The 27,432-nt window shown below is 41.6% G+C and overlaps 1 protein-coding gene across 1 annotated transcript; it reads right to left on the bottom strand.

Annotated features, from left to right (window-relative positions):
- Positions 1-273: 273 nt before the first annotated feature.
- Positions 274-23,378, bottom strand: LOC129697367 (glycoprotein endo-alpha-1,2-mannosidase-like). The gene is made up of 5 exons (XM_055635840.1): positions 23,316-23,378; positions 13,715-14,818; positions 11,537-11,646; positions 4,282-4,355; positions 274-3,084 (listed from the first exon to the last, which is right to left on the bottom strand). Exons 2-5 carry the CDS (start codon positions 14,262-14,264, stop codon positions 2,448-2,450), a joined length of 1,371 nt encoding a protein of 456 aa, XP_055491815.1. The 5' UTR covers positions 14,265-14,818; positions 23,316-23,378; the 3' UTR covers positions 274-2,447.
- Positions 23,379-27,432: the final 4,054 nt, after the last annotated feature.

Here is a 27,432-nt window from a genome sequence, read left to right as displayed (position 1 = left end):
AATTATATACTTTGTATAAAGTTAAGGAAAGAAATGTGGTTGAAACGGTATCATACACCACAGGAGCAAGGCTGAAATATATTGGTGCACTGAAAATTATCCCATGACAATCAACCCTACACAAAGTATATACATACAGCAAAGAAATAATATATTGAACAAGTTCAAAGTCAGTGAATCAAAAACATAAAAGGTCAATTTACAGTGGTAAGGGTTTTTATTTTTTTGAATTTTAGAGGTTCATGCATCATAAACATAGTATAGTACACAGATTTGAAACCTGAAAACATTGCTTTACTAGACTGGAATATTGGATGAAATAGATATGTAAAATTAAGCCTGTTGTAGAATCTGGGGTTTACAAAATATACTGCAGAATTAAGTTCATGAAGTGGCAATTATTCAGTAATCTCTCCTACATTAAAATTATTCAACACCAGAAAATTTAAAAATAGTCCATTTCTGCTGAGCCAATACAAGATTCAAAATAATACAGGTGGACTCTTATTACAAACAATCAGTGCATGTCATTTTTCATCAGATCATATTAATCTTTTGTACAAAATATTACTCCACACCTTAGTGCCCTTACATGCTGTGGATGGCAAAAAGGGAGCTAAGATTTAAATTTATTACTAAATCTTAAGTCCACTTATATTGAAATTAGTATAATTCAAAGTGATGCTCTTTAATTCCAGATACCAGTATTGCTTTTTTCACATGCCTGTGTTTTTCAACAAATAATGTATTCTTTTCACAAAAATGAATACTTTGCAAACAGCAACCAGTGGTTTCTAAGAAAACAATGCATTCAGAATGTTATTTCTGAATGCAACTTGGGTAAAAAAAGCACAAAATATCACTGGCCTAGTCCACCCAAATACTATTAAAGGCTGTCCATTGGTACACATTGGAGGTATAATTCTAAAGTTTTCAGTGTATATTTGGTATGTGGGCCTTCAGATTAATACAAAAGGTTATATACCAACAGCAAGTTTTTCTTTACAATTCTAAATTAATTTTATTTATTATATAAAACCCCACAAAATAAATAGCCTCCGCAAACTGTAAACGCAGCAATGCCAGATATTTGGTGCTTGTGAAATGCAGATGGAAACCTTAGGGATGTATATAATAACTTGGTGTGCTGTTAACTTAATTCAACAACCATAGAATTGAATGTGAAATGTCACCACTAATCAACCAAAAGATACTGAATAATTCAACTTACAATCAAATAGTCATTCAATTCTTGATCAACAAATAAATGAAAATGCACAGGTGCAGTAAAATAAATAAAAATATTTCAAGTGTTAACTCTGAAATTCATGCTCAGTGGTTCTACCATTACAAGTCTATATTTTAGCCGCACAGAAGGCTAAAGGATGTTTAAATAATGTCAATACAATAGTTGATAGTTTATCAAATTTGAGAAATGCCTCAAACACAAGGAATGTTTCAGTTTTGAATGCCGATTCCATTGGTTCTACTGTTGTTCAGTTTGAACACGTCAAACACCTGCTTAAATTATTGCCCACAAGAAATAATATAAATTAACATTGAGTGATACTATCTGGATTATAATCAAAAACCAGTTGGCTCAATGAAAAAAAAAAAAGTTCTATAGTAACTCAGTAGATCAGGTGGCATCTGAGGACATGGAAAGATGACGTTTTGGGTTAGGACCCTTCTGACACGCCAAGTTACTCCAGTACTATGTGCTTTTTGCTCAAGATACTAGCATCTGAAGTACTTTGTATCTATAAAGTTCAATGAAAGATTGTCTGATCTATGGCAAGGAAACAGGCCCTTTGGCCCACGCTGACCATTGCTCACCCGTTTACATTAGTTCCACGTTACCCCACTTTCTCATCCACTCCTTACATAATGTTATAAAGGCCGCTTTACCTACAAACACACATGTTTTGGGGATGTTGGGAGGAAACTGGAGTCCCCAGTGGAAGCCAAAGTGGTCACAGGGAGAACGTGCAAACACTGCAGTCAACACCCAGGATCAGGATCATACCTGGGTATCTAGCTCTGTGAAACAGCAGCTAACAGCTGTGACACTGTTTTAAGTATTACAAGAAATTATAGGTTTATTATTCAAATAATTTGATAATTAAATGTCACTATCAGTCCAATGGATAAAGTCCTCATGCAGTATCAGCAAAACATAATGTTACGGTAAAGTCTAGAATAGATGCTTAAATTGTGCTGTGGCAAGTGAGAGACTGAATGGTAAGGACTACTCATGACTATTTGAACATTAATGGACATAGTGCCTGCAGGCTCTTTTTTATTATTGAACTATTTGTAGACACTCAGTTTAAACAATGCTAAATAAGGTAAAGGAGGCCTTCTGATATAAAATTGGACGGTTTTAAGTTACCACTTTACCATTTGTAAACTTTCTAAATTATTTTATTCCTGTAGACTAGAAACATTCAAATCAGCCACTGTTCTTTCTCTTTGCGAAACTTTTCTGCCCATTTACGAGATAGCTCTAGGTAGATGCCTGGTTTATGAGGCAAATAGTCCAGATAAACTATCTGACTTGACTTCTTAGGAACTGCTTTTTCAATCTGAGTTCCTTCATGCCACTCATTAAAAGAAGTTATGGTGATTATTTCTGGACGAACTAGAAGGGCAGTGCTGAAAGCAGTGTCATAGTACTTGCCATTGACGCGATTCCTTGTATTATGATTGTTCCAAGCCCTAATGCTGGTATCTATATACCCAGGCCCTACACTTGGGATAAACATAAGGTTATTGCCGTCACAGAAATCTTTTATTGTTTGCCAGTTTTGATGAGAAGAACCATGGGAAAATCCATTTGTTGCAAAGTATGTATACATTCCATCAAATCCAGCCTGAATAATTTCATTTTTATGTTTCTCTTCAACAATTAGAGCAATGAATAGTGCATCATATTGAGTATTTCTAACAGAATTTGATCCTGACTTAGAGAAAAGGTTGGCCCAAGATCCTGGGCTTGTTAAATACGAATCATAAATGTAAAACATTGGAAGGTTTCTTCCAGTGTGGGTTTTGCGTCTGTAAAATGCTGGGTGGGACCCATACCTGTGAAAATAAAAGAATATAAATGTCAGTCATAACATGTTACCATGATTAATTTACCAAATTTCAATATTACAGCCCAATACTTGCTATCAATATATGTAATACTTACAGTAAAACAATGGTTGGTTCAGCAACCTACATTAGGAATGCCATGTACATTTTACCTAATAATGTTAATATGGCAATGTTTTACATTCCGTTTAATATAATTCTGATCAAAATTGCAATCACTAAACACTATTGGGACTAAACATTATTGGCAAACTTCTGGATTTTTGCACTGCCGTCACCAAGCACTGGGTAAAGGACAGGTAGCACAGAGCATTCACTAACAGTTGTTTTATCCAATTTAGAGGTGAAGGAAATGGTGGCGGATCCAGTCAGCTGTTTATGATCGATTTTAAGAACATGAAATTTGAGGAGGATATGCAACTGAGAGGGGCTGTAATAATTATTTTAAAAAAACTTCAGTCACTAAATGCCATTTTATTGCTTGAAATGCCAATCACATATTTCTAGATTTTCGGTCCAGGATAATCAGCAATGAGCAATGACAAAACACCAAATAATGCATATTTTGAAGTCACCTGTGCAAGACTGTTCTGCACATATGCAGGATCGGAAACCTGCACAGGTTTTAATTGAACTGGAAGATCCGTCTCAGAATTAATTTAAGCAGAACTCCATTTGACTTGGTCTGCTGCTGGTAAGTAAAAGGCATCTATTGTTTCCCAGATTCGTTTTTTTTCTGTGTGGATTTCATTGTATTTATTTTCACCACCTCCACCCCACCCATTGGACCCTCAGTCCTTAATGGCCCAAATAACTTTCTCCAAACCCAGTAAAGCACCTCAGAGACAGGCAGCATCTCTGGAGAGAAGGAATGGGGGTGACGTTTCGAATCGAGACCTTTCTTCTAGAGATGCTCCAGAGATGCTGCCTGTCTCGCTGAGTTACTCCAGTATTTTGTATCTTTGGTTTAAACCAGCGTCAGCAATTCCTTCCATGAAAACCAGTAATAATTTGTGCCCTGATAGGATTCTAGATCTAGTTCACACTAGAAAATGGAAGGACCTTGATAAAATACCCGATTTACTAAACTGGCATGTCATTTTGTTTTGTAAAAAAGATAATTCTAATATATTTTTTACATAAGCCAGAAACATTACTTGAAGTACAATATAAAAAATGACTCACTTGTCAATGATGTATTTCAAATTATTGTACAGACTATTTTCTCTTCCTTCATATGGCTCAATGTGGAAGGTGACCTTTGGAAAAAAAAAATACAATTAATGCAAATACAGACAGCAATCGTTTCACGGAAATTATGTCCGTCTCATAATGCAGTTTTCCGCTCGAGTTTGCAGATGTTGGAAAAAGCAGAAAACGCAGTAACTACACAGCAGTGTCCTTGGAGAGTAAATGTCATTAGAACTATAAAAAAAAAAAAAAACATGCCATAGGTTGCAAAATGTGAGGGGCCCCCATGACAGTTTCCTGAATTATTTAAGTCTCAACTTTGGTTACTACGCAATGCATCCATAATGGCTGTACGTCCACTTCCAATTTTGATATTAGTTCACTGATTTTGTTATCTGAATGCTAGCAGCTTTTGTAGAGCCTTTAAACTTGCCTTTCTGCCACTTTTCATTGTTCTAACTAATTGGAATTGTTCTCTTAGACAATTGTAGACACTGTCCTTCCATGATGCAATTCTGTTTATCATTACCCAATCTGCCACTCGATTTGATTCCTTTATAGTCATTCAGACCTTTCGGTCTGAACGAAATGTTGTTGCCTGCAGTCATACACAATAATAATAAATAACAAAACATACAATAAACACAAATTAACATCCACCACAGTGAGTTCGCCAAGCACCTCCTCACTGTGATGGAGGCAAAAGTCTTAGTCTCTGTCTCTTCCCTCCTTGTTCTCCCTCAGTGCTGAGGCGATCCAGGCCGAATCTGCACTACTACTTTGGCTTGTTTTTTTTTCTGAAATTCCCTGCAGCCCTCACCTTCCTCTACAGACCACTATTTTTAGGCCTTATCTACAGTTGTAGTTATTCACTTTCACTTGGACAATATGCCCAGTGCAATTAAAGTGAAAGCCATCCCAACACACCAGCTCCTTCATTTCCCAATATTAATGCCAGTAACCCATGAACTGAAACCTACACCAACCTTTGAGCCGCACACTCAGTTCTGTAATTTTGGTTCTGCTTTAATTCTGGACCACAGAAACATCTTGGTTTTCCTCATTTACATCTGTCAGTATAAATTATTTGCCTTCTACCTATTTGCTTGGCCAGCATCAGATTAAAGGTGTATGTAATATCCACCTCAATTAGATACTCTTTGCAGTTTTTCCACTGGGTAAAAAACGTCTTCTGGATTCCATTTAATTTCAATGGTACCTTGCAAAGATTGGGCAGGTTGGAACTTTATTCAATGGTACTTTATTGTCATATGTACCTAGATAGCGAAATTTGCTGTTTTGCATACAATTGACGAATAAAATTGTTTTGCATACATGTGACGAATAAAATTGACTTTGACTTAGAATCCAGTAAAATTATACTACAGTTGAGCACACTCAAATAAAAAATTGTATTGGTTGGGAATGCCCGTCCCACTTAGGAAACCTGAACGGAAACCTCTGGAGACTTTGCGCCCCACCCAAGGTTTCCGTGCGGTTCCCGGAGGTTGCAGGTAGTGGAAGCAGGAAGGGAGACTGACAAAAACCTCCGGGAACCGCACAGAACCGTACACAGATTTGAAATGCTTGTGGCGCCATCTTGTGCCCTTCAATTTTAAGTTCTTAAAATAGTCTTAACATGGCCATAAAGGTGCGTGGACCTGATGGCAGCATCGAGTTGATGCTGCAGGGGTCGGTTTGGCCTGCTGATTCTGTCGGTGTCCTTTGCTGTACGTCAACCTGTGAAAGCACCTGGCTGCTGCAGGGCCTCCCACAGCCCACTCTATGGACACAGACCCGCAGGTGCGCCATTCCCTCAACTCCTGCAGCCATTGCTTAGCCCCCATGCACCAGCAGCAGACCTCAGAATACCAACAGCACCACAGAGGGCGAGGCCATAGCCCACTTAGTGGCACCATTCTTTTATTCCGTCTGCTGCATACCGGGAAATCCAGAAGGCCTTGGTGAACCGAGTGCAAGTGTTCAGCAAAACGGTCACAGCGTCTATGCTTGGTTTCACTGATGCACAGGAGGCCTAATCTCATCTACTGCATCAGGTGTGGTCTCCTATACATTGGCGAGTGTAGAGTCGGCAACTGTTTCACTGAACACTTGTGCTCGATCTGCCAGTGCAGCTAGTGTGGATGTGCATCTTGGTCAGCATGTACGAGTTGGTCGGAAGGGCCTGTTTCTGTGCTGTACGACTATGATGCAACCTTCAAGCACTAGCTGAATAACATCCTGACTAGAAAAAATGTATAAATAACATACACTGTTAACTTATAATGATCAAGTTAATCAGACGACTGAGGCAAGGAACAACTACGCTGTGAATTTCAAACACTGCTTGGCCATGTTTATCTACGCAAATAGAGAATTACTTTTCATTTTCCCCAATTTCATGAAGTTTTCTTGTTTGCAAATTAGAACTCAACAAACAGCTCTTAGGTCTTGCTAATGTTGAGAGCAAGATTGCTATACTGGCACCGATCAGATTTTCAATCTGACCTGTTCGCCGAGCCATCGTTATTCGTTCAATAACAGTAGTGATGAAGTTAAAGATGGCATTGGAGTTGTGTCTGGTTATACAATCATGGGTACAGAGAGAGTAGTGCAGGGAACGGCACACACAGCCTTGTGGTGCTCCCATGTTGATGGTTAGAAGTGTTGTTACCGATTTATACTGATTGTGATCTACCGATGAGGAAATTCCATTTACATAAGGATAAACAGAGATCCAATTCTATGAGTTTGATAAGATTGGAGGGGAGGATGGTGTAAGCGCTATGCTGTAGTCTATGAACAATAGTTTGAACTACACGATTTGATTGCCAAGTGGTCCAGTGCAGAGTGGAGCATAACAAAGATCACATTTTCTTTTGTGACAGTAGACAAACGGTTGTAGGTCCAGGTCCTTACCAAGGCATGTGATGTCATACCAACCTCAAAGCACTTTACCACAGATGTTAGCATCACAGGCTGGTTGTCATCGAGGCATGTCACCTTGGTCTTCTTGGGTATCAGTGTTATTGAAGTGCTTTTAATACTGATGGAACCAATGGACCTTAGTATTGAGAGGTTGGTAATTTCTGCAAAATCTCCAGCCAATTGATCCACGTAGGTTTTAAGAATGCAGCTAGCTACATCACAGCTGATGAATGTTCATCTCCTCCAGTTTAGACCAAAAATGTTCCTTTGGTTTTCAGAAGGCCTTATTGATCATACTGGTGCTTCCTATGCAATTCTGTATCATCAAAATGAATGTCCAAGATCTGGCCCTCAGTAGGTTGTGGACCTCCTGGTTCAACCAGTTTCAGGTTCGGGAACACTCTTGATCTTGGTGGGAACATACTCGTCCACGAATTTCCTTATGAAGTCAGTAACAAAGTGACACATTTGTTCAGACTGTTGCTGTTGATCTTAATCATCGCCCAGTCGTTCAATGCCAAGCAGTCGCGGAGTCACTCCTCTGCGTCTCCTGATCAGCTCTGTGTAATCCTCACCCACTAGAGATGCACTCTTCAGTGGCTGCCCATATACAGGAACAAGGAGCACAGCCACGTAGTCTGATTTACCAAATTTAGGGCATCTTTGATGTTGTAGTAATGGCTGTGGGTATTTGATCCTCCGGTAATGTAGGATATTGGCTGGTGGTGGTTAGGAAATTATTTAATAAAAGTCATTAAACATCTTTTGTCATTTTATTACTTCTATTAAATAATTTAAAGTCAATTCCTAACCACCAGGAAGGAAATAGTTGATGTCCATCATGTTGGTGATGGACACGTCACCGCCTGTGATTGGAAAGGCATTGAGGCATGCTGTTTGTTCCTTGTTGACCATGGTGTACAGTTCCTCCACTGCTAGCGAAACATCTGCCTGGTTGAAGACCGCAATTATGATAATGGAGGTGAAAGGAGATGGATATCAGAGGTATAAGGGAGGTATAAAATACTTCACTGTTCCAGGTGCGGGGAGTGGGACAAGACCGCTACATCTGAGCACCACGAAGAGTTTATCACAAAGTAGACATTGCACCTCTCCCTTTTCCCAATGATGTTGTCCAGTCCATGCATTGGATTGAGAAATCTTCAGCTTGAGATCCAAATCTGGAGAGCTGGACGTGAGCCGTGTCTCTGAAACACAGTGCACAGCATTCCATGTTCCTTCGATAAAGCAACCTTGCCTATAAGTCCTCGATCTTATTTTTGTGGGACTGTACATTGGCCAATACGACAACAGGGGGCAGCATAGTCCCTGATGCTTCATTCTTACTTGCAGGCCACCCTCTCCACCACCGATCAGAATCTTCAGCTTGTGTCATTACATTTTAGTGCGATCAGCAGGATTTAGTGAAAATGCTGAGAAAGGCGGCCAAAGTGCCGAAACCCGAGACCGTTCATGTCCAGGAGTTGGTGGACAACTGAGGGATTTGGTAACTTGGCAAATGTATTGAGTAAATGGGGATCACCCAAGTATTGGGTGAGAGAATTGCAATATAAGCCAGAAGAGCTACCATACTCAATTATAAATACTTAAAGGGAGTAGGCTTCCCCAAATAGATCGAAAACCTCCCAATAGTGGAATGGATAATTGTTACTGCACCAAGGTAGTAGTGTGCCAAAAATATACTTGAAATCTAAACAAACGAGTTGAAAAGGGAAAAGACAAAATGCTGGATTAACAATGGTGTTAGGCAGCATCCCTGGAGAAAATGGTTAGGTGATGCTTTGGGTCTGGGCCTTTCTTTTGTGTCTATCTTTTGTATAAAGCAGCATATGCAGTGCATTTGTACTACATAAAAGGTGAAAAGGGAACTGGCCACATACGAAAAGCAACATTAGCACTGACTGAGGCAACTACAGCTGCCCAGGAACTGGCAGAAAAAATTGAGCCAAAATAAATTAATGTCATCTGTAATGTTGCCTAGCTACTATTCAACAGTTTAAACAAAATGGAGGCAGTGCCAGGTGTGTCTAGCTAAAGTGTGCACATCATTAAAAAAAAGACTGGAACCCTGACCATTGAGAAGGGGGACATTTGGAAAATCATCTGAATCAGAGTATAAATATATGCTCAAGAAAAATAAGGAAGAAAAATGTGCCATCCCAATGAAGTGGTACATGGTAATCCAGGTTAGTTGTGGTACTGAAGTGAGTATAAATTGATTTTGGCGTGCGGTAACACATGCAGTACAAAGTACACATGTATGGCTGTGGGGAATGAACCCCCATGAATTGTACCTTTGCTAATATCCACAGATGCAGAGTGCATAATTGGTATAGATCTATTACAGGGTACTGCATTGCAGATCACAATGGGAAAATTCATTTTCGGGGCAAGGGTAATAATGGTGTTGTCAGACAACACAAGTGGGATAATTCCCCCATCCCCAAAACAGTGGACAGAGGGAAATAACTCTATTCAAAGGGCAGAAATACAACTTGCAATATTGGAATTGAATAGCAAAACTGGCAGAAGACCTGCCCAAGTCATAAGATGAGGTTACCACACAAATAATTAAGCGATGCAGAGTGAAAGCAGGCCTAGTTTATCAATGTGGAGAATGGGTATCCAGTGTGGGCAGTCTATGGCATACAAAGCTACCACGCAGAAGATAATCAGGGAGGAAGGCATAGGGGCATCCAGCCAACATGCCAATTGATTGCTACTGTCCTGTCACTAGATAAAGAGGAAAACCAAATTGTGTGCAAGGATGGCAAAGTATGGGTGCAGAAATCCTGAACCAGCAGGAAATTATTGCTGATGAACAAAAAAAAAGCCAAAAACATTTTGGATATTAATACAGGGACGTAACACTGGACTGTAATAACAAGGAAATATTAAAATGGAATAATAGTATAATAGTATGAATAAGAACACATTTATTATCCTTATAGGAAAATGAAGTTCATTGGCCTATTTTTTCCTTTCACACTTCAGATTAGTAGTATTTTTCAAGAATTCAATTAATCTTGATAAATCACACTTTCATGCTTTTTTAGCCTTTAGAGATACCCCACCGAGTCCAAACCAACCAATCGCCGTGTTCACACTAGTTCTGTTATCCCACTTTCCCATTCACCCCCTTTATACATTAGAGGTAATTTACTGAAGCCAATTAACCTACAAACCCGCACATCTGTGGGATGTGGAAGCAAAGCCAGAGCAGCTGGAGGAATCCCGCAGTCACAAGGAGAACATACAAACTCCACACAGGCAGCACCCAAGGTCAGGATCAAACCTGGGTTTCTGGCACCGAGAGGCACTAGCCTGAACAGTGCTGCCCTCCAGAAAGAATGAATGTACGTACAAAATCATTGTGTTTCATACAGAGCATACATAAATTCCCTTTAAAGTTGGCATTGAAATATACTGCTGTTCTACAGTCCATCACTAGATCGAAACAGTCACGAACAGTCCATGTTAAGAATTTTCACATCAGCTCATCTCGTTTGACAATAGGGAATAAAAATAAAAGCCATAGGACTAACACCAAGTTTTATGCTTCACCCATTTAGTTTTGTTTAAATATCAAAAAAGCTTCAAATAAAATATTCCACACTCCATCCACCTACCACTCATCCCCCACCAAGGTCATCTTTAATTCTCACTTCCAATAACTATCATTCTATTGTGCTTTATCTATTGATCCCTTCCTGCAGGTTCAACACACAATCAATTTCTCCGTTAAGTAACTGTTCTGGATGCCGTACCCAGATTTGGTTATGATTAAGTTAGTGGCTGCTTCCCTCAATGGTGTTTTTACTTCCAATCACTTAACCACACATTTGTAACCAAGGGCTTCGTCATATGCCCTACATCACTAAAAGACTACACATTGGGAAGAAAACAACAATTCACCCCAGATTGTACAAAGAATCTTGGAAGCCATTACTGTGCAATTAGCCAGTGCATAAGGTCTGAAGAAGGGTCCCGACCTGAAATATCACCTATCCATGTTCTTCAGGGATGCTGCCTGACCTGCTGAGTTACTCCAGCAGTCTTTTTTTTGTGTAAACCAGTATCTGTAGTTCCTTGTATACACAAAAAATACCATTAATAGGATCACTCAAGCCCCATGGATTATTGTCCTCACAAACAAATCTTTCATTGTACACATAGTTAAATTGCTAAGTATGACTAATCCTGCTTCCAATACTTTACAGCTAGGATTGTTACATGTCAATAATAATGCCATTGACATTTTACCATCAACCCAAGATGTAAAAATACATTTGAATCATACCTTTAACTGATATTTATGTGCAGCTTCCAGTATGGCCGGCACTAGACCGTCTGTGGTCTCACCATTCTCATCAAACAATCCAGGTGGATACCAGGACAGGGCCACCACACCTGGTAATTCAAGGAAACAGAATCACATCCTTACAGATAGTTTAAATTAATACAATTGAAGCACTGCCAAATTGTTTGCAGAATATTAGCATAAACCAAATAATTCTCTATTAAGTCTGTTCACTTTATCTAAAGAATATAACACTAACATTTCCCTTAAGCATTTTATTTCAATTTACTATAACATGAAACATTCCAGAGTTTCACAATTTATAGAGCATTTCAGAGAGTTTCACAATTTATAGAGAATGTAAATTTGTGGTACAAACATAACAATCTTAAATAAATTAAGCTGAAAATAAGTCAGGATGCAAAACTGTTAGAAAATATCATGCATTAATAATGTCTAATAATCAATGTACACAAGATGCTCTCATGCGCAAATTAATTTTGGTAAAAACAGCTGCTAATTGTGTAATCACATCGTGTTGTTAAAAATGTCTGCTGCAATACTGCCAATTCAACAGTAACATTGAAAGTTTACAATTTTTCAAAGCAAAAATATTGCATGCATACTTTAGAATTTATTGATCTATGCTGATAATCACGTCAGAATTGGACAATAAGTTTTAAAGCATGCATGCATTTTTATAAATATATAACAAGGAGATATTTAAATAAGATGTTTTCAAAAGTAATTTACGATTACTACTCAAAAGCATAAGAATATCGGTAAGCACAAAAACCCAACTGAGATCTTCTTGTTAATAATGTTAGACAATTGCATCCATACAAGGTTCCATACCATATATAAAGCAAGTCCAAGTTAGACTTCTAATAATTAAAAATCTTTCCTTTTATAAATGCAATCTTCAACTCGAGTCCCTCATTATTTTTCACAGATATAATGGATGTGCCAAGGAATGTATTATAACACCTGTGTGCTATGTCACCTCCTTCATTATATATTACAGTATGCATGCAGTATAAACAACCTTCCAATGCATAGCATAACCAATCACATTGATGTTGTAGCGAAGAAAGCACACCCACACCTCAACTTCCTCCGAAGGCTAAGGAAATTTAACGTCTCTGGTGTCTAAAAATTTCTACCTATTGGGTTACATGTCGGCTTGGGTTGGCAACTAATCTGCTCGGAAGGACAAGAGGTGTGGAGAGTTGTGAACTCAGTCCTGTCTATCACACAAACCAGCCTCCCCACACTTAACTTCATCTTCACTTCATGTTGCCTCCAGAAAGCAGTCAACATAATCAAAGACTACTCGCACCTTGGTCACTCTCTTTTGGGCAGAAGGTACAAAAGCTTGAGAGCATGTACCACCACATTCAAGAACAGCTTCTTCTCTGCTGTTATCACTCTTGGCAGGCAACTGAATCATCTTACCACAACTAGAGAGCAGTCCTGAACTACTATCTACCTCATTAGTGACCCTTGGACTAGCTTTGATCAGACTTTACCTTGCACTAAACGTTATTACACTGTAAATGGCTCAATTGTAATCATGTATTGTCTTTCCGCTGATTGGTTTGCACGCAACAAAAGCTCTTCACCGCATCTCGGTTCACTTGAAAATAAAATAAACAGAACTGAATTAAACAAAGGGACTGTTCAATTCAGGGCGAATCTGTGGATAAATTTCCAATCTATCTTATTGTGGCTCTTGCACTTTAGAAATCTACTTACTCTGAAGCTGGAACACTATCCTCTGCGGTATTTTCTACTTTGCACCACCTGAAGCACTCACGTGTGGTACAATATGCCTGGTTAGCACACAGAATTTATTTTCCCCACTGTATCTTGGTACATGCGACAATAATTAATCAAACCACCTACAATTTATAGAACAGATTTCCAACGCTGGATTGGCAATCCTTTTCTGAAACTATTGCTCTGCCCTCTGTACCACCAATCTCAGAAACTAACAAGGTTTTGGCTGCAGGCTGACCATAAATATTAGAAGCATAAAAGTTATTAATCTTTCAGCTACTGCTGACATAAGTATTGGTCAAATAATATGAAAAAGCAGGAGTGGGAAAAGAGAATTAATAATTAATTAAACAATATTTAATAAAATGTTCAACACTACTGTGATAACAATTACATTACCTATTGCAGCCGCTCGGAATTGCTTCATGTGTGCATTGAGGACTGCTGGATCTCTAGAACTATAAGCTCCTAACTCAGGATAGAAATTGGAGCTTATGTCTTCAGGAGGATTATGCCTTCCTTTGGGATAACTGCTTGCTATTTTAGGATCCCAGTGGGGTACCAGTGGATGATTCCAGTGTATGTATTTCCCATCAAACTGTTGATTTCCATACCACGAGTAATAAAATGCATGTAAATCATAATTCACTGCAGGAAAATGGTCAAGATTTTCATCAGACGTGGGAACACGTGTCACGCTATGTAGTCCTTCTATTTTTGAATTACGAGGAAGAGTTCCACTTTCAGCTGGCTTTTCAGCACTGGGGATATTTGATTTCCGGTTACTGGGATCAGCTCGATATCGAAGATGTGGCAATAATTCAAGTCCTACACCATCTACAAACCCGACTCCTTCAGGTCTCAGCGTCTTCAAGCCCATCATGACACCAAAAACAAACAAAAGAAAGAGCAGTAATGTGATCCACATTTTTCTCCGAAATCTAGCCATGATGACATGCTCAAAATGCTGGTTATATCCACGAGTACATTTTAATTATACGTCAAGCACAAGAAAAAAATTAGTTTAACTACCAAAATGATAGAAAAACCACCACCTCGTTTGGAAGTCTCAAACACTTCGGAGCTTTGTGTTGTAGGTGGAGAAAATTAGAGTTCTGAAACCATGCAAATTAACCATTTGTCAAAGAGGATTTTTCGTTGACTATACCAAAAATCTTAACATTTCTGAAAAGTTAAAGAAAAAAAAACGTCTCAAATTTGCGATAATGCTTTTTAGGAACACAGAAATCAAGCAATGTAAGAAATTGTTTTGCTGCATGTAGCTGGATCATAGCACAGATTATTTTCTAATCATTTCCAGTGTACTTATGTACGTTGCGATTATCAGTTACATCTTCATAAACTTGCTGCTGTTTCTACGGACAGGTACTTAATTCTTTATTTTGAAAGGAGACAATAGCATGTAGATGTGCAAACTGGAGATCCCATCAGGTTAAAAATGGCCTTCTCTGCAAATGTAATTTGTGTAGATGGATTTATAACCTGAAATAAAGCAAAAATAAATTTAATATCACTTTTTCTCCTGCCCAAAAATTAAACACCCATATTCTAAGAATACACTGGTGTGAATGACGCGGACAACTGCGAATATGGAGATGGTGGAGGAACAAAGTTGGAAATAACCAAAGTAAAGAATATGAGTTAAAGCAACTATTCTGATTAGAGGACACGGCATTGGATGATTTCATCCTAGCTGTTATGGGCAACTGAGCAGTCCTCTCATCAGCCAGAGTGCAGTCCTGACCTCCCATCTACCTCATTGGGGACCTTTGAACTATCTTTAATCAGACCTTAACAGACTTCAATGCTGTATCTTTGCACTAAATGTTGTACCATTTATCTATGCACTGTGGACAGCTTGATTTTATTCACATATAGTCTTTACTTTCTTTGGATAAATGCAAACAGAAGCTTCTCACTGTATCTTGGTACAGATGACAATAATAATAAACTAAACTAAAACTAAACAGCGAAAGACACCAGATAGAAGTAGGTTAATGCTACATAAATGTACATAAATATGAAACCACTGAATATAAATGTGGAAGAGCAACATTTCACTCATTACTACTTCCAGAGAAAACTATGTCACTGCCTGCCATTCTGAAAGGGACCTGTTAATCCCAACTCTTTGTTTCCTGTCTGCCAACTATTTCTCTATCCATGTCAGCACTCTACCCCCAATACCATGTGCCCTAATTTTGTCAACTAATCTCCTATGTGGGGCCTTATCAAATGCTTTCTGAAAGTCCAGGTACACTACATACACTGGCTCTGCCTTGTCCATTTTCCTAGTTACATCTTCAAAAAATTCTAGAAGATTAGTCAAGCATGATTTCCCCTTCGTAAATCCATGCTGACTCGGACCGATCCTGTTACTGCTATCCAAATGTTCAGCTATCTCATCTTTTATAATTGACTCCAGCATCTTCCCCACCACCGATGTCAAGCTAACTGGTCTATAATTCCCTGTTTTCTCTCTCCCGCCTTTCTTAAAAAGTGGGATAACATTAGCTACCCTCCAATCCACAGGAACTGATCCTGAGTCTATAGAACATTGGAAAATGATCACCAATGCATCCACAATTTCTAGAGCGACTTCCTTAAGTACCCTGGGATGCAGACCATCAGGGCCTGGGGATTGATCAGCCTTCAGTCCCATCAGTCTATCCAACACCATTCCCTGCCTAATGTGGATTTCCTTCAGTTCCTCTGTCACAAAATGTGGCCGCTCAATGTCTTGTAATAATAATAATAATAATAATAATAATAAATACTTTATTGATCCCCTCAGGGAAATTCAGAAGTGTGCAGCTGTAATATAATCTCCTAACTTCTATATTCAATACTCTGACTGATGAATACCAATGTGTCGAAAGCCTTCTTGACCACCCTATCTACCTGTGATACCACTTTCAAGGAACATATACCTGTACTCATAGATCATTCTGCTCTGTAACACTCCCCAGAACCCTGCCATTCACTGTGTAGTTCCTGCTCTGGTTAGACTTCCCAAAGTGCAACACCACACACTTAACTTTATTAAACTCCATTAATTACTCAGCCCGCCTGCCAAATTAATCAAGATCCTGCTGCTATTTTTGTGAACCACTTTCATTATCTACAATACCTCCCACTTTAATGTTAACTGCAAATTAACTAATCTTGCCCTGTACATTCTCAACCAAATAATGAATATAGATAACAAACAGCAATGGGCCCAGCACCGAACCCCGAGGCACAGGCCTCCAGTCAGAAAAACAACCTTCCACCATCACCCTCTGCTTCCTTCCAAGAAGTCAATTTTCTATCCAGCTAATCTTCCATGTAGAAACATAGAAATTAGGTGCAGGAGTAGGCCATTCGAGCCTGCACCGCCATTCAATATGATCATGGCTGATCATCCAACTCAGTATCCCGTACCTGCCTTCTCTCCATACCCTCTGATCCCCTTAGCCACAAAGGCCACATCTAACTCCCTCTTAAATATAGCCAATGAACTGGCCTTGACTACCCTCTGCGGCAGAGTGTTCCAGAGATTCACCACTCTCTGTGTGAAAAAAGTTCTTCTCATCTCAGTTTTAAAGGATTTCCCCCTTATCCTTAAGCTGTGACCCCTTGTCCTGGACTTCCCCAACATCGGGAGCAATCTTCCTGCATCTAGCCTGTCCAACCCCTTAAGAATTTTGTAAGTTTCTATAAGATCCCCTCTCAATCTCCTAAATTCTAGAGAGTATAAACCAAGTCTATCCAGTCTTTCTTCATAAGACAGTCCTGACATCCCAGGAATCAGTCTGGTGAACCTTCTCTGCACTCCCTCTATGGCAATAATGTCCTTCCTCAGATTTGGAGACCAAAACTGTACGCAATACTCCAGGCGTGGTCTCACCAAGACCCCGTATAACTGCAGTAGAACCTCCCTGCTCCTATACTCAAATCCTTTTGCTATGAAAGCTAACATACCATTCGCTTTCTTCACTGCCTGCTGCACCTGCATGCCTACTTTCAATGACTGGTGTACCATGACACCCAGGGCTCGCTGCATCTCCCCTTTTCCTAGTCGGCCACCATTTGGATAATAGTCTGTCTTCCTGTTTTTGCCACCAAAATGGATAACCTCACATTTATCCACATTATACTGCATCTGCCAAACATTTTCCCACTCACCCAGCCTATCCAAGTCACCTTGCAGTCTCCTAGCATCCTCCTCACAGCTAACACTGCCCCCCAGCTTAGTGTCATCCGCAAACTTGGAGATATTGCCTTCAATTCCCTCATCTAGATCATTAATATATATTGTAAATAGCTGGGGTCCCAGCACTGAGCCTTGAGGTACCCCACTAGTCACTGCCTGCCATTGTGAAAAGGACCCGTTTACTCCTACTCTTTGCTTCCTGTTTGCCAGCCAGTTTTCTATCCACATCAATACTGAACCCCCAATGCCATGTACTTTAAGTTTGTATACTAATCTCTTATGTGGGACCTTGTCGAAAGCCTTCTGGAAGTCCAGATACACCACATCCACTGGTTCTCCCCTATCCACGCTACTAGTTACATCCTCAAAAAATTCTATAAGATTCGTCAGACATGATTTACCTTTCGTAAATCCATGCTGACTTTGTCCAATGATTTCACCACTTTCCAAATGTGCTGCTATCCCATCTTTAATAACTGACTCTAGCAGTTTCCCCACTACCGATGTTGGACTAACTGGTCTGTAATTCCCCATTTTCTCTCTCCCTCCCTTCTTAAAAAGTGGGGTTACGATTGCTACCCGCCAATCTTCAGGAACTACTCCAGAATCTAAAGAGTTTTGAAAGATTATTACTAATGCATCCACTATTTCTGAAATGAAATGAAATGAAATGAAATGAAAATGAAATGATTCAATTTATTGTCATTGTCAGTGTACAGTACAGAGACAACGAAATGCATTTTTAGCATCTCCCTTGAAAGGGAGACACAGGGCGTCGCGGTGTGCCCGCGCCTGCCGCCGTAATTACATTCCATTACAGGCAAAGGTGGGTGAAGTGTCTTGCCCAAGGACACAACGACAGTATGCACTCCAAGCGGGATTTGAACCGGCTACCTTCCGGTCGCCAGCCGAACTCTTAGCCCATTGTGCTATCTGTCGCTAGAGCTACTTCCTTAAGTACTCTGGGATGCAGCCTATCTGGCCCTGGGGATTTATCGGCCTTTAATCCATTCAATTTACCCAACACCACTTCCCGGCTAACCTGGATTTCACTCAATTCCTCCAACTCCTTTGACCCGCGGTCCCCTGCTATTTCCGGCAAATTATTTATGTCTTCCTTAGTGAAGACGGAACCAAAGTAGTTATTCAATTGGTCCGCCATATCCTTGTTCCCCATGATCAACTCACCTGTTTCTGACTGCAAGGGACCTACATTTGTTTTAACTAATCTCTTTCTCGTCACATATCTATAAAAACTTTTGCAGTCAGTTTTTATGTTCCCTGCCAGTTTTCTTTCATAATCTATTTTTCCTTTCCTAATTAAGCCCTTTGTCCTCCTTTGCTGGTCTCTGAATTTCTCCCAGTCCTCCGGTATCCTGCTTTTTCTGGCTAATTTGTACGCATCATCCTTCGCTTTGATACTATCCCTGATTTCCCTTGTTATCCACGGATGTACTATCTTCCCTGATTTATTCTTTTGCCAAACTGGGATGAACCATTTTTGTAGTTCATCCATGCAGTCTTTAAATGTCTTCCATTGCATATCCACCGTCAACCCTTTTAGAATTAATTGCCAGTCAATCTTGGCCAATTCACGTCTCATACCCTCAAAGTTACCTTTCTTTAAGTTCAGAACCATTGTTTCTGAATTAACAATGTCACTCTCCATCCTAATGAAGAACTCAACCATATTATGGTCACTCTTGCCCAAGGGGGCACGCACAACAAGATTGCTAACTAACCCTTCCTCATTACTCAATACCCAGTCTAAAATAGCCTGCTCTCTCGTTGGTTCCTCTACATGTTGATTTAGATAACTATCCCGCATACATTCCAAGAAATCCTCTTCCTCAGCACCCCTGCCAATTTGATTCACCCAATCTATATGTAGATTGAAGTCAACCATTATAACTGTTTTGCCTTTTGTCGCACGCATTTCTAATTTCCTGTTTGATGCCATCTCCAACTTCACTACTACTGTTAGGTGGCCTGTACACAACACCCACCAGCTTTTTCTGCCCCTTAGCGTTTCGCAGCTCTACCCATACCGATTCCACATCCTCCAAACTAATGTCCTTCCTTTCCATTGCATTAATCCCCTCTCTAATCAGTAACTCTACCCCACCTCCTTTTCCTTTCTCTCTATCCCTCCTGAATATTGAATATCCCTGGATGTTCAGCTCCCATCCCATGTGGAGGTGGAACCTTGTCAAATGCCTTTGCTGAAATCCATATAGTCTCGTTATTATAAACTATTTTATAACAGACTTTGGTTATGGTGCGAGGCGTTCAGCTGCATTGGGCAGTGGAAAGATGGAGGCGGGGAGAGAGCGAGCAGTAAATCGTTCTTGAAGAGCTTTGCATTGGGCACGGGTTTCCAGCAGCTGCAACAACGCGAGGTGCCGGGATGTTGGACCATGGCAACGGATGCCTCGGTCGCCTAGTAATTCTGAAAGATACTCATTGCATGGACTCCTGCTTCCGCCAGGTTATACAATGAGCTGGCGCTAAGTTACATGCTTCTGGTTGCGGAGAGTGAGCAGCATGAAGGCAGCGCGAGTACCGAGCCCGTCCCTGGTGCACTACGCGTGGGGTACGAGGCTCTGCGGCTCCTCAGTGGGCAGATTCACATGGTTTAAATCCCCCCTCATGCCGCGTTTCTTCCCATCCGACCTTGGGTTAAACTAGCTTATATATACCCCTTTTATTTGGTTATATATAAATTTGGTTATTTGGTCACCTCATTGAAACGTACAGAATAGTGAAAGGCTTGGATAGAATGGATGTAGAGAGGATGTTTTCACTAGTGGGAGAGTCTAGGACTAGAGGTCTTACCCTCAGAATTAAAGGATGGTATTTTAGGAAGGAAATGAGGATGAATTTCTTCGGTAGGAAGGTGGTGAATCCGTGGAATTATTTGCCACATAAGGCTGTGGATGCAAAGTCAGTGGATATATTTAATGCAGAGATAGATAGATTCTTGATTAGTACGGCTATCAGAGGTTATGAGGAGAATGTGGTTCAGAGGGAGAGATAAATCAGCCATAATTGAATGACGACTTGATGGACCGGATGGTCTAATTCTACTCCTACTACTTATGATCTCTTATGATCCATAGGGGACAATCGGCAATAACAGACACCGCTCCCTCCCATGGTCTGTTATAATGATGGTTTACTGTGTACAATGTCTACAGCTGTCCTCATCTACCTTTTTGGATACATTTTGAAAAAAACTCACTCAGATTCGTGAGACACGATCTCCCACATAGAAAACCGTGCAGACTCTCCCTAATCAGCCCTGGTCTACCTAAATGCCTGTATATCTCAACTGTAGTTCAGTTGAATAAGACTCAACGGCTTCCATTCAGTGCAGTCATTACTGCCTGCCAAGGCTTCACCTTTTGCTTTGTAGTTACCTCCAGAGTTCCACATTTCAAGCTCTCTTCTATTTCTCATTTACAAACTCTCCTTCTACCAGTCTCATTTTTACACATTTTCCAATAACACCCAGCTCTATTTCATCATAAGAACATAAGAAATATAAGTAGGCCATCACACCCCTTGAGCCTGCTCATTCATTCTGTAAGATCACAATCAAGTTTCCAAACTGTTCCTCCCAGAGTAGTAATGTACATTCCATACATAAAGAGGCAAAACAGACACGGCATTCACTGCACAATAAATTCAGGAAAAGAACAGGATGCAGCACCAATGATCATTGTTTATTTGACCTCATATTTAGTCACACAGTTCCAGGTCAGAACAATTTCTTATTTTTTATTCTTGAAACATCCCCATTCTACATTTAGACTCTCCATTAACTCTTCGAATTCTAAACAACTTGAAATGGTACTGTCATGACCTCTGAATATCCCCAAAATGAACTGCATCTAAATAACTATTTTTGTGTGGCTTTTTATTTTACCTGTCAATTCTACTATACTCTTTGCATCGTCACCCATTTTTATTTTGAGCATTGATCTGTGCATTTCATATTAAGCTTGTTTTTCACCAATATACAACATTAACACATATCACAAAAGTTGTGAAAGCAGGTTGGTTTCGATTTCCATTGCATGAATCATTCAGGGAGTTCTACCTCCAAGGCTTTTTCTCTTCCCCCTTGAGAAATGACGTGCATGAGAATCTATTCCTTGGATGAATAACCTTGTCTATTTACTGTTTTTCCTGCTTTAGCCCCCGCCATCTATTTTTTACTGTACTACAATTACATTTATTCATATTTGACATGATTCTTTTTCAAAGCTCTAAATATGCAATGATAAGAATCCCTATTGCACAAATGCTTGTTGGACACACGCTGAATACACCCCACTTCTTCCCATAGAACACAATCTTTCATTGAATTCTCCAGAAAATCTTTGTTCTTTACATGTATTCTCTGCTTAGGATCTTTCTGCAGCAGACCTGAAAATTTCTTCCATCTTCTGTTCACTTTCTGATGGCAGACAGCATACACACAGCAATATAAGATTCCCACCGCTGATTTTCCTTCTGAACTCTCGAATGCATTTCTTCCCAAAGCACCAAAAATGTATTTGACCTATATTGCAACTGACCATTTTTCCTCCCACTAAACAGATGTCTGAACCAAGGGACATATAACATCGAAAGTGTTGACGCGCTGTATCTCAAATCTATACTAATGCTATTGAAAATCAGGGACAGTTAATCTTATTCGTGATCATGCCACGCAAATGAAACGTGCTACTTTAGTCCACGCCTGAATGTAAACATTAACTGGTTCAATGTCTAAATTGCAGCAAATGCAATTGAATATTTAGCAATCAGTAAACATTCCCACTTCTGACGTCAGGGTCATATAATTGGGAACTTGCCACAAAGATCAACTAATTAGGGACCACATTAGGTTTCTGGGATCTGTAGCTTTCAGCTGTGCACACTTCGTTCACAGACCATATGAAAACACAGGAGACTTTCAAGTAGCAGTAAATCCTATTTGAGTGCGACTACGGGATGTTTTTTTCAAAACAGTTCTAAGGTTAATCGTGGGTTGTACCTCACATTCAGCTCTGGAGTTTACCTTTCCAGCTCCACACGGCAGCCCACCCTAAAGAAAGCTCCTGAGTGTTAGTTGATGATCTCAACCCATCAATCTATTGCCACAATCGATATTCTCTCAATTCCTGTCTCAATGCAAAATATTCTGTTTCAGGTTTTACTCCCTTCAACCCAACCCGTGGCAAAATCCAGCAACCAGTTCATAAATAACAATAACCACGATTCTGAAGAAGGGTCCCGACCCCAAAAGTCACCTATTCTTTCTCTCCAGAGATGCTGCGTGTCCCGCTGAGTTACTCCAGCATGATTTTGTGTCATCCCTACATTGTTCTTGTTTTCCACTCCTTCGTCACACTTTACCCGGGTCCTCTCTCTCCCCTTCTCCCCCCCATCCACCTCCTCCCAGCTGCAAACCATCCCTATACTTGTACTATACTTTATGCATTTCGTTGTCTCTGTACTGTACACTGACAATGACAATTAAAGTTGAATGTGAATCTGAAGCTGTATCGGGTCCCCTCACCCAGCACTGGTCCTGTGTTTCCACCCATGGATCCCCCAGATCCACTGCTACCCTTCACACTCCCGGGGCTCTACCCCTCTCCTCCCCACACACACTCCCGGCTCACCCCCGTCCACTGCCTCGTCTCCCTGCCCCACTGGGTCGCACCCTTCCCTGTCCACAAGCCGCTTCTTCTCCCTAGCCCCGCGGGTGTGCACACCCCCTCCCCGTCTCACCTCCGCGGCCCCGGCAGCGAGCGGGCCGTCCGTCCGTGCAGCTCCCCGGGGACAGTGGCTCCCCGGGGACTGTGACAGTGGCAGCGGGGGAGGGGAGGGGGCGGAGCGGCCGTTGGTGGAGGAGCGGCCGTTGGTGGAACGGGCAACCGCCGCGCTCGCTCCGCACACGCGACCCAAGCTCATAGATCCTCCACTCCTACGTAACCCAACGCGCTGACGTTAGTACGTAACGCAGCGTCGCGGGCGGGCGGGCGGACGGCCGCTATTCTTGCTCCGCTCTGTGATCGCTGCACCCGACCAAAGCTCTGCTATAGGATCTTCGCACCCGACTGCAACTGCACACATCCGGTCACGTGCTGCCCGGAGGAAGTGCCGCAGCGCGTGCGCATGGGCCGAGCCCACCCCTCCCCCTCAACTCAAGCAGTCCTATTCTAGACAAAGATGATAAAACAAACCTTTGCTTCCAGAGGTGTTGGCAGCTGTAGCCGGCCCTTCAAGTCTACTCCGCCTTTCAATCACAGCTAGAGTTGCAAACTGTCCCATATTAGCCAGGACATCCCGTGTACTGGGCTAAATTGGTTTGTCCCATACAGGACCGCCCTGGTCCCGTATTTGTCTGCTACTACTAGGGTGGAGGGGACTGTCGGGTTGGAGCGCCACGTCCGGTCCCGCCTCACCCGTCCCAGCGTAGTGCAGCCCATGGAGTGCAGCAGCAGCAGCAGTGCCTCGCCCGTGGCCCCGTCGGTTAGCAACCCGTCCTTCGCTTACCGCCGACTCCACCACGCCTCTTTCTCATGGCCGATCATCGGTTCACGAGTTGGATGGGGTGCCGGACTTTGCAAGCGACCCAGGCCAAAACTCCTCAGCTGGCCTGCCGGCTGTGCTGTGTGTGCAGTTCCCCACCCGGGCCAACTCAACATTCACCATGGGCGAGTCGGTCAACGAATTGCCGTTGGGAATTTGTCCCTTAATTTGACCTTTTGTCCCTTATTTGGGAGTGAGAAACTTGGCAAGTCTAATCATGGCTGATCTGTCTCTCCCTCTCAACTCCATTTTCCTGCCTTCTTTCCATAACCCCTGACATCCCAACTGTTATATATTCTATGCTCTATGATTTTTACAAATTTACTGCACAGATGCAACATAAAGAGCATCTTATTGGGATACATCGCAGTTTTATTTTTCAACAGTTCTCCCCATGACCATAAGGTAACAAGGTCATAAATGATAGGAACGTAATTAGGCCATTCAGCCCATCATTTCTATTCCAGAATTCAATCATGGCTGATCTATCTCTCCCTTCTAACCCCATTCTCCTGCCTTCTCCCCATAACCTCTGACACCTGTACTAATCAGGAATCTGTCTATGCCTTAAAAATATCCATTGACCTGGCCTCCACAGCCTTCTGTGGCAATGAATTCCACAGAGTCACCACACCTAACTAAAGGAACGTCATTTAATTCTGAGGCTATAGCCGCTATAGACAATAGCCAATAGGTGCAGGTGTAGGCCATTCGGCCCTTCGAGCCAGCACCGCCATTCAATGTGATCATGGCTGATCGTCCCTAATCAGTACACCGTTCCTGCCTTCTCCCCATATCTTTAAGAGCCCTATCTAGCTCGCTCTTGAAAGTATCCAGAGAACTGGCCTCCACCGCCCTCCGAGGCATGGAATTCCACAGACTCAAGATCAAGATTCAAGATTCAAGATATATTTAATTGTCACATGTGCCAGATGGCACAGTGAAATGAATTCCCATACAGCCATACAATAAAAATAAACAGGACTCAACACACTATAGAATTTAACACAAAACATCCCCACACAACAGAATCAAAGTTTCCCACTGTGTGGGAAGGCACCAAAGTCAGTCTTCTTCCTCCACTGTTCCTCGTGGTCAGGGCCTCCCCAAGCCCTTCGCAGTTGCAGCTACGGGCGGCCCGATGTCCAGGACTGCTCGCCGGGATGATACAAGTCCGACGTCGGGCTGCGGGACGTCCTCAGTGGCGTGGACACCAGAGTCGGCCCCCTCCTACCGGAGTCGGCGGCTTCCAATGTCCATAGGCCGCGCCGGGTGGAAACTGCTGCTGTAGGCCCTCTACAAGGCGCCCCAGGACTCCACGGTGGCGGTCAGCACCGCCCGCGTTGGAAACTCTCCGCACCAGAGCTCCACGATGTTGGAGCAGCGGCCCAACGCTCTGGAGCTCCAAACGGCGACCCAGGTAGGCATCGCCCGCTCCGCGGTGACTCCAGCGCTGCGCCGCCGCTGTAGCAGCCCTGGTCCGGTTCCCGGTCTCCGGCAGGAAAAGCCGCTCCGATCCAGCTGGTAGGCCGTGAGGTGGGGGGCGAGGACGCGACTCGGAGAAATAGTCGCGTCCCCGCCAGGAAATAGTCGCGTCCCCGTCACAACTCTCAGTGAGAAAAAGTGTTTCCTTGTCTCCATTCTTACCCCTTATTCTTAAACTGTGGCTCCTGGTTCTGGACTCCCCAACATCGGGAACATGTTTTCTGCCTCTAGCGTGTCCAATCCCTTAATAATCTTATATGTTTCAATAAGATTCCCTCTCATCCCTCTAAACTCCAGAGTATACAAGCCCAGCCGCTCTATTCTCTCAACATATGACAGTCCAGCCATCCCGGGAATTAACCTTGTAAACCTATGCTGTACTCCCTCAATAGCAAGAATGTCCTTCCTCAAATTAGGGGACTACACACAATACTCCAGGTGTGGTCTCACTCGGGCCCTATACAACTGCAGAAGGACCTCTTTGCTCCTATACTCAACTCCTCTTGTTATGAAGGCCAACATGCCATTCGCTTTCTTCACTGCCTGCTGTACCTGCATGCTTACTTTTATGTCCTAGACTCTCACACTAGTGGAAGCATCCTCTCTATCCAAGCCTTTCACTATTCTGTAAGTTTCAATGAGGTCCCCCTCATTCTTCTAAACTCCAGCGAGTAAAGACCCATTGCCGTCAAACGATCATCATATGTTAACCCAGATATGTCCCAGATAGAACGAAGAAATTCTTACATGCATCAGCACAACTAAATGTGTAGACATAATATATCAGAAGGAACTGCAGATGCTGGAAAATCGAAGGTACATAAAAATGCTGGAGAAACTCAGCGGGTGCAGCGGCATCTATGGAGCGAAGGAAATAGGCAACGTTTCGGACCGAAACCCATCAGTCTGAAGAAGGGTTTTGGCCCGAAACGTTGCCTATTTCCTTCAATCCATAGATGCTGCTGCACCCGCTGAGTTTCTCCAGCATTTTTGTGTAAACATAGTTCACTGTACACATTATAATAAATGAGAAAAAAAAGGTCAGTGGATGAATATATACAATCAATCCCGCTGCGTCCAACTCTAATCCACTTGCACACATCTCAATACATTCTAGTTTAAATCCAGTAGAGTATTGTCACATATAGCGAGCTACAATGAAAAGCTTTTTTTGCCTGCTAACGAGTCAGTGGAAAGACACTGATCTCTAGTTGTGGTAGAATGGCTGCATTTTAGCTGCAATGGTCCAGTTCCTCTTCAGTTCCTGAGGTCATTTGATGTTGGCAATGAGTTGCTTCCACTTCTGTGGAATCTCAGGCTAAAGCACAAGATAAAGCACAAGGACATTTCCTAACATAATAAGATTATTCATGAATATTGCTGTACCAAAGTAAGTGTTTTCTTTTAACTATTTGCAAATCATGCATAAAGCAGATTGTCTTTGGCCCATTTTTTCTCCCATTGTACAACCAAAAACACTTTAATTCTGAATCTTCATTAGAAGGCCAATATAATTCTCCCTTCTTGGGAGAATGGCGAGAATTTCACACAGTGTTCCAAAAAAACACACCTTCAATGTGATGCCACAGTTCATTTGCTGCATTTGCAACTTAATGTACTATGTTGTCCCTCTTGTTAATTCTTCATGCTGGCACAATGTTGAATTGTGCAGTTATCATTTTACAGGGGTGTTAATGTAAAAGCATAAGGGAATAATCTCACAATAATATGAATAAAATATAACTCATCACTCAATAAAAAATACAGTGGAATTAAACTTAAATTGGGTGACCCTCTTCAGCTACTGTGTTCCAGGCAATTAATGATC

This window comes from Leucoraja erinacea, chromosome 5 (genome assembly GCF_028641065.1).
Source record: "Leucoraja erinacea ecotype New England chromosome 5, Leri_hhj_1, whole genome shotgun sequence".
Classification (NCBI taxonomy): Eukaryota; Metazoa; Chordata; class Chondrichthyes; order Rajiformes; family Rajidae; genus Leucoraja; species Leucoraja erinaceus.
Note: the sequence above shows the minus strand (reverse complement) of the source record. Positions and strands in the feature narration are given on the sequence as shown.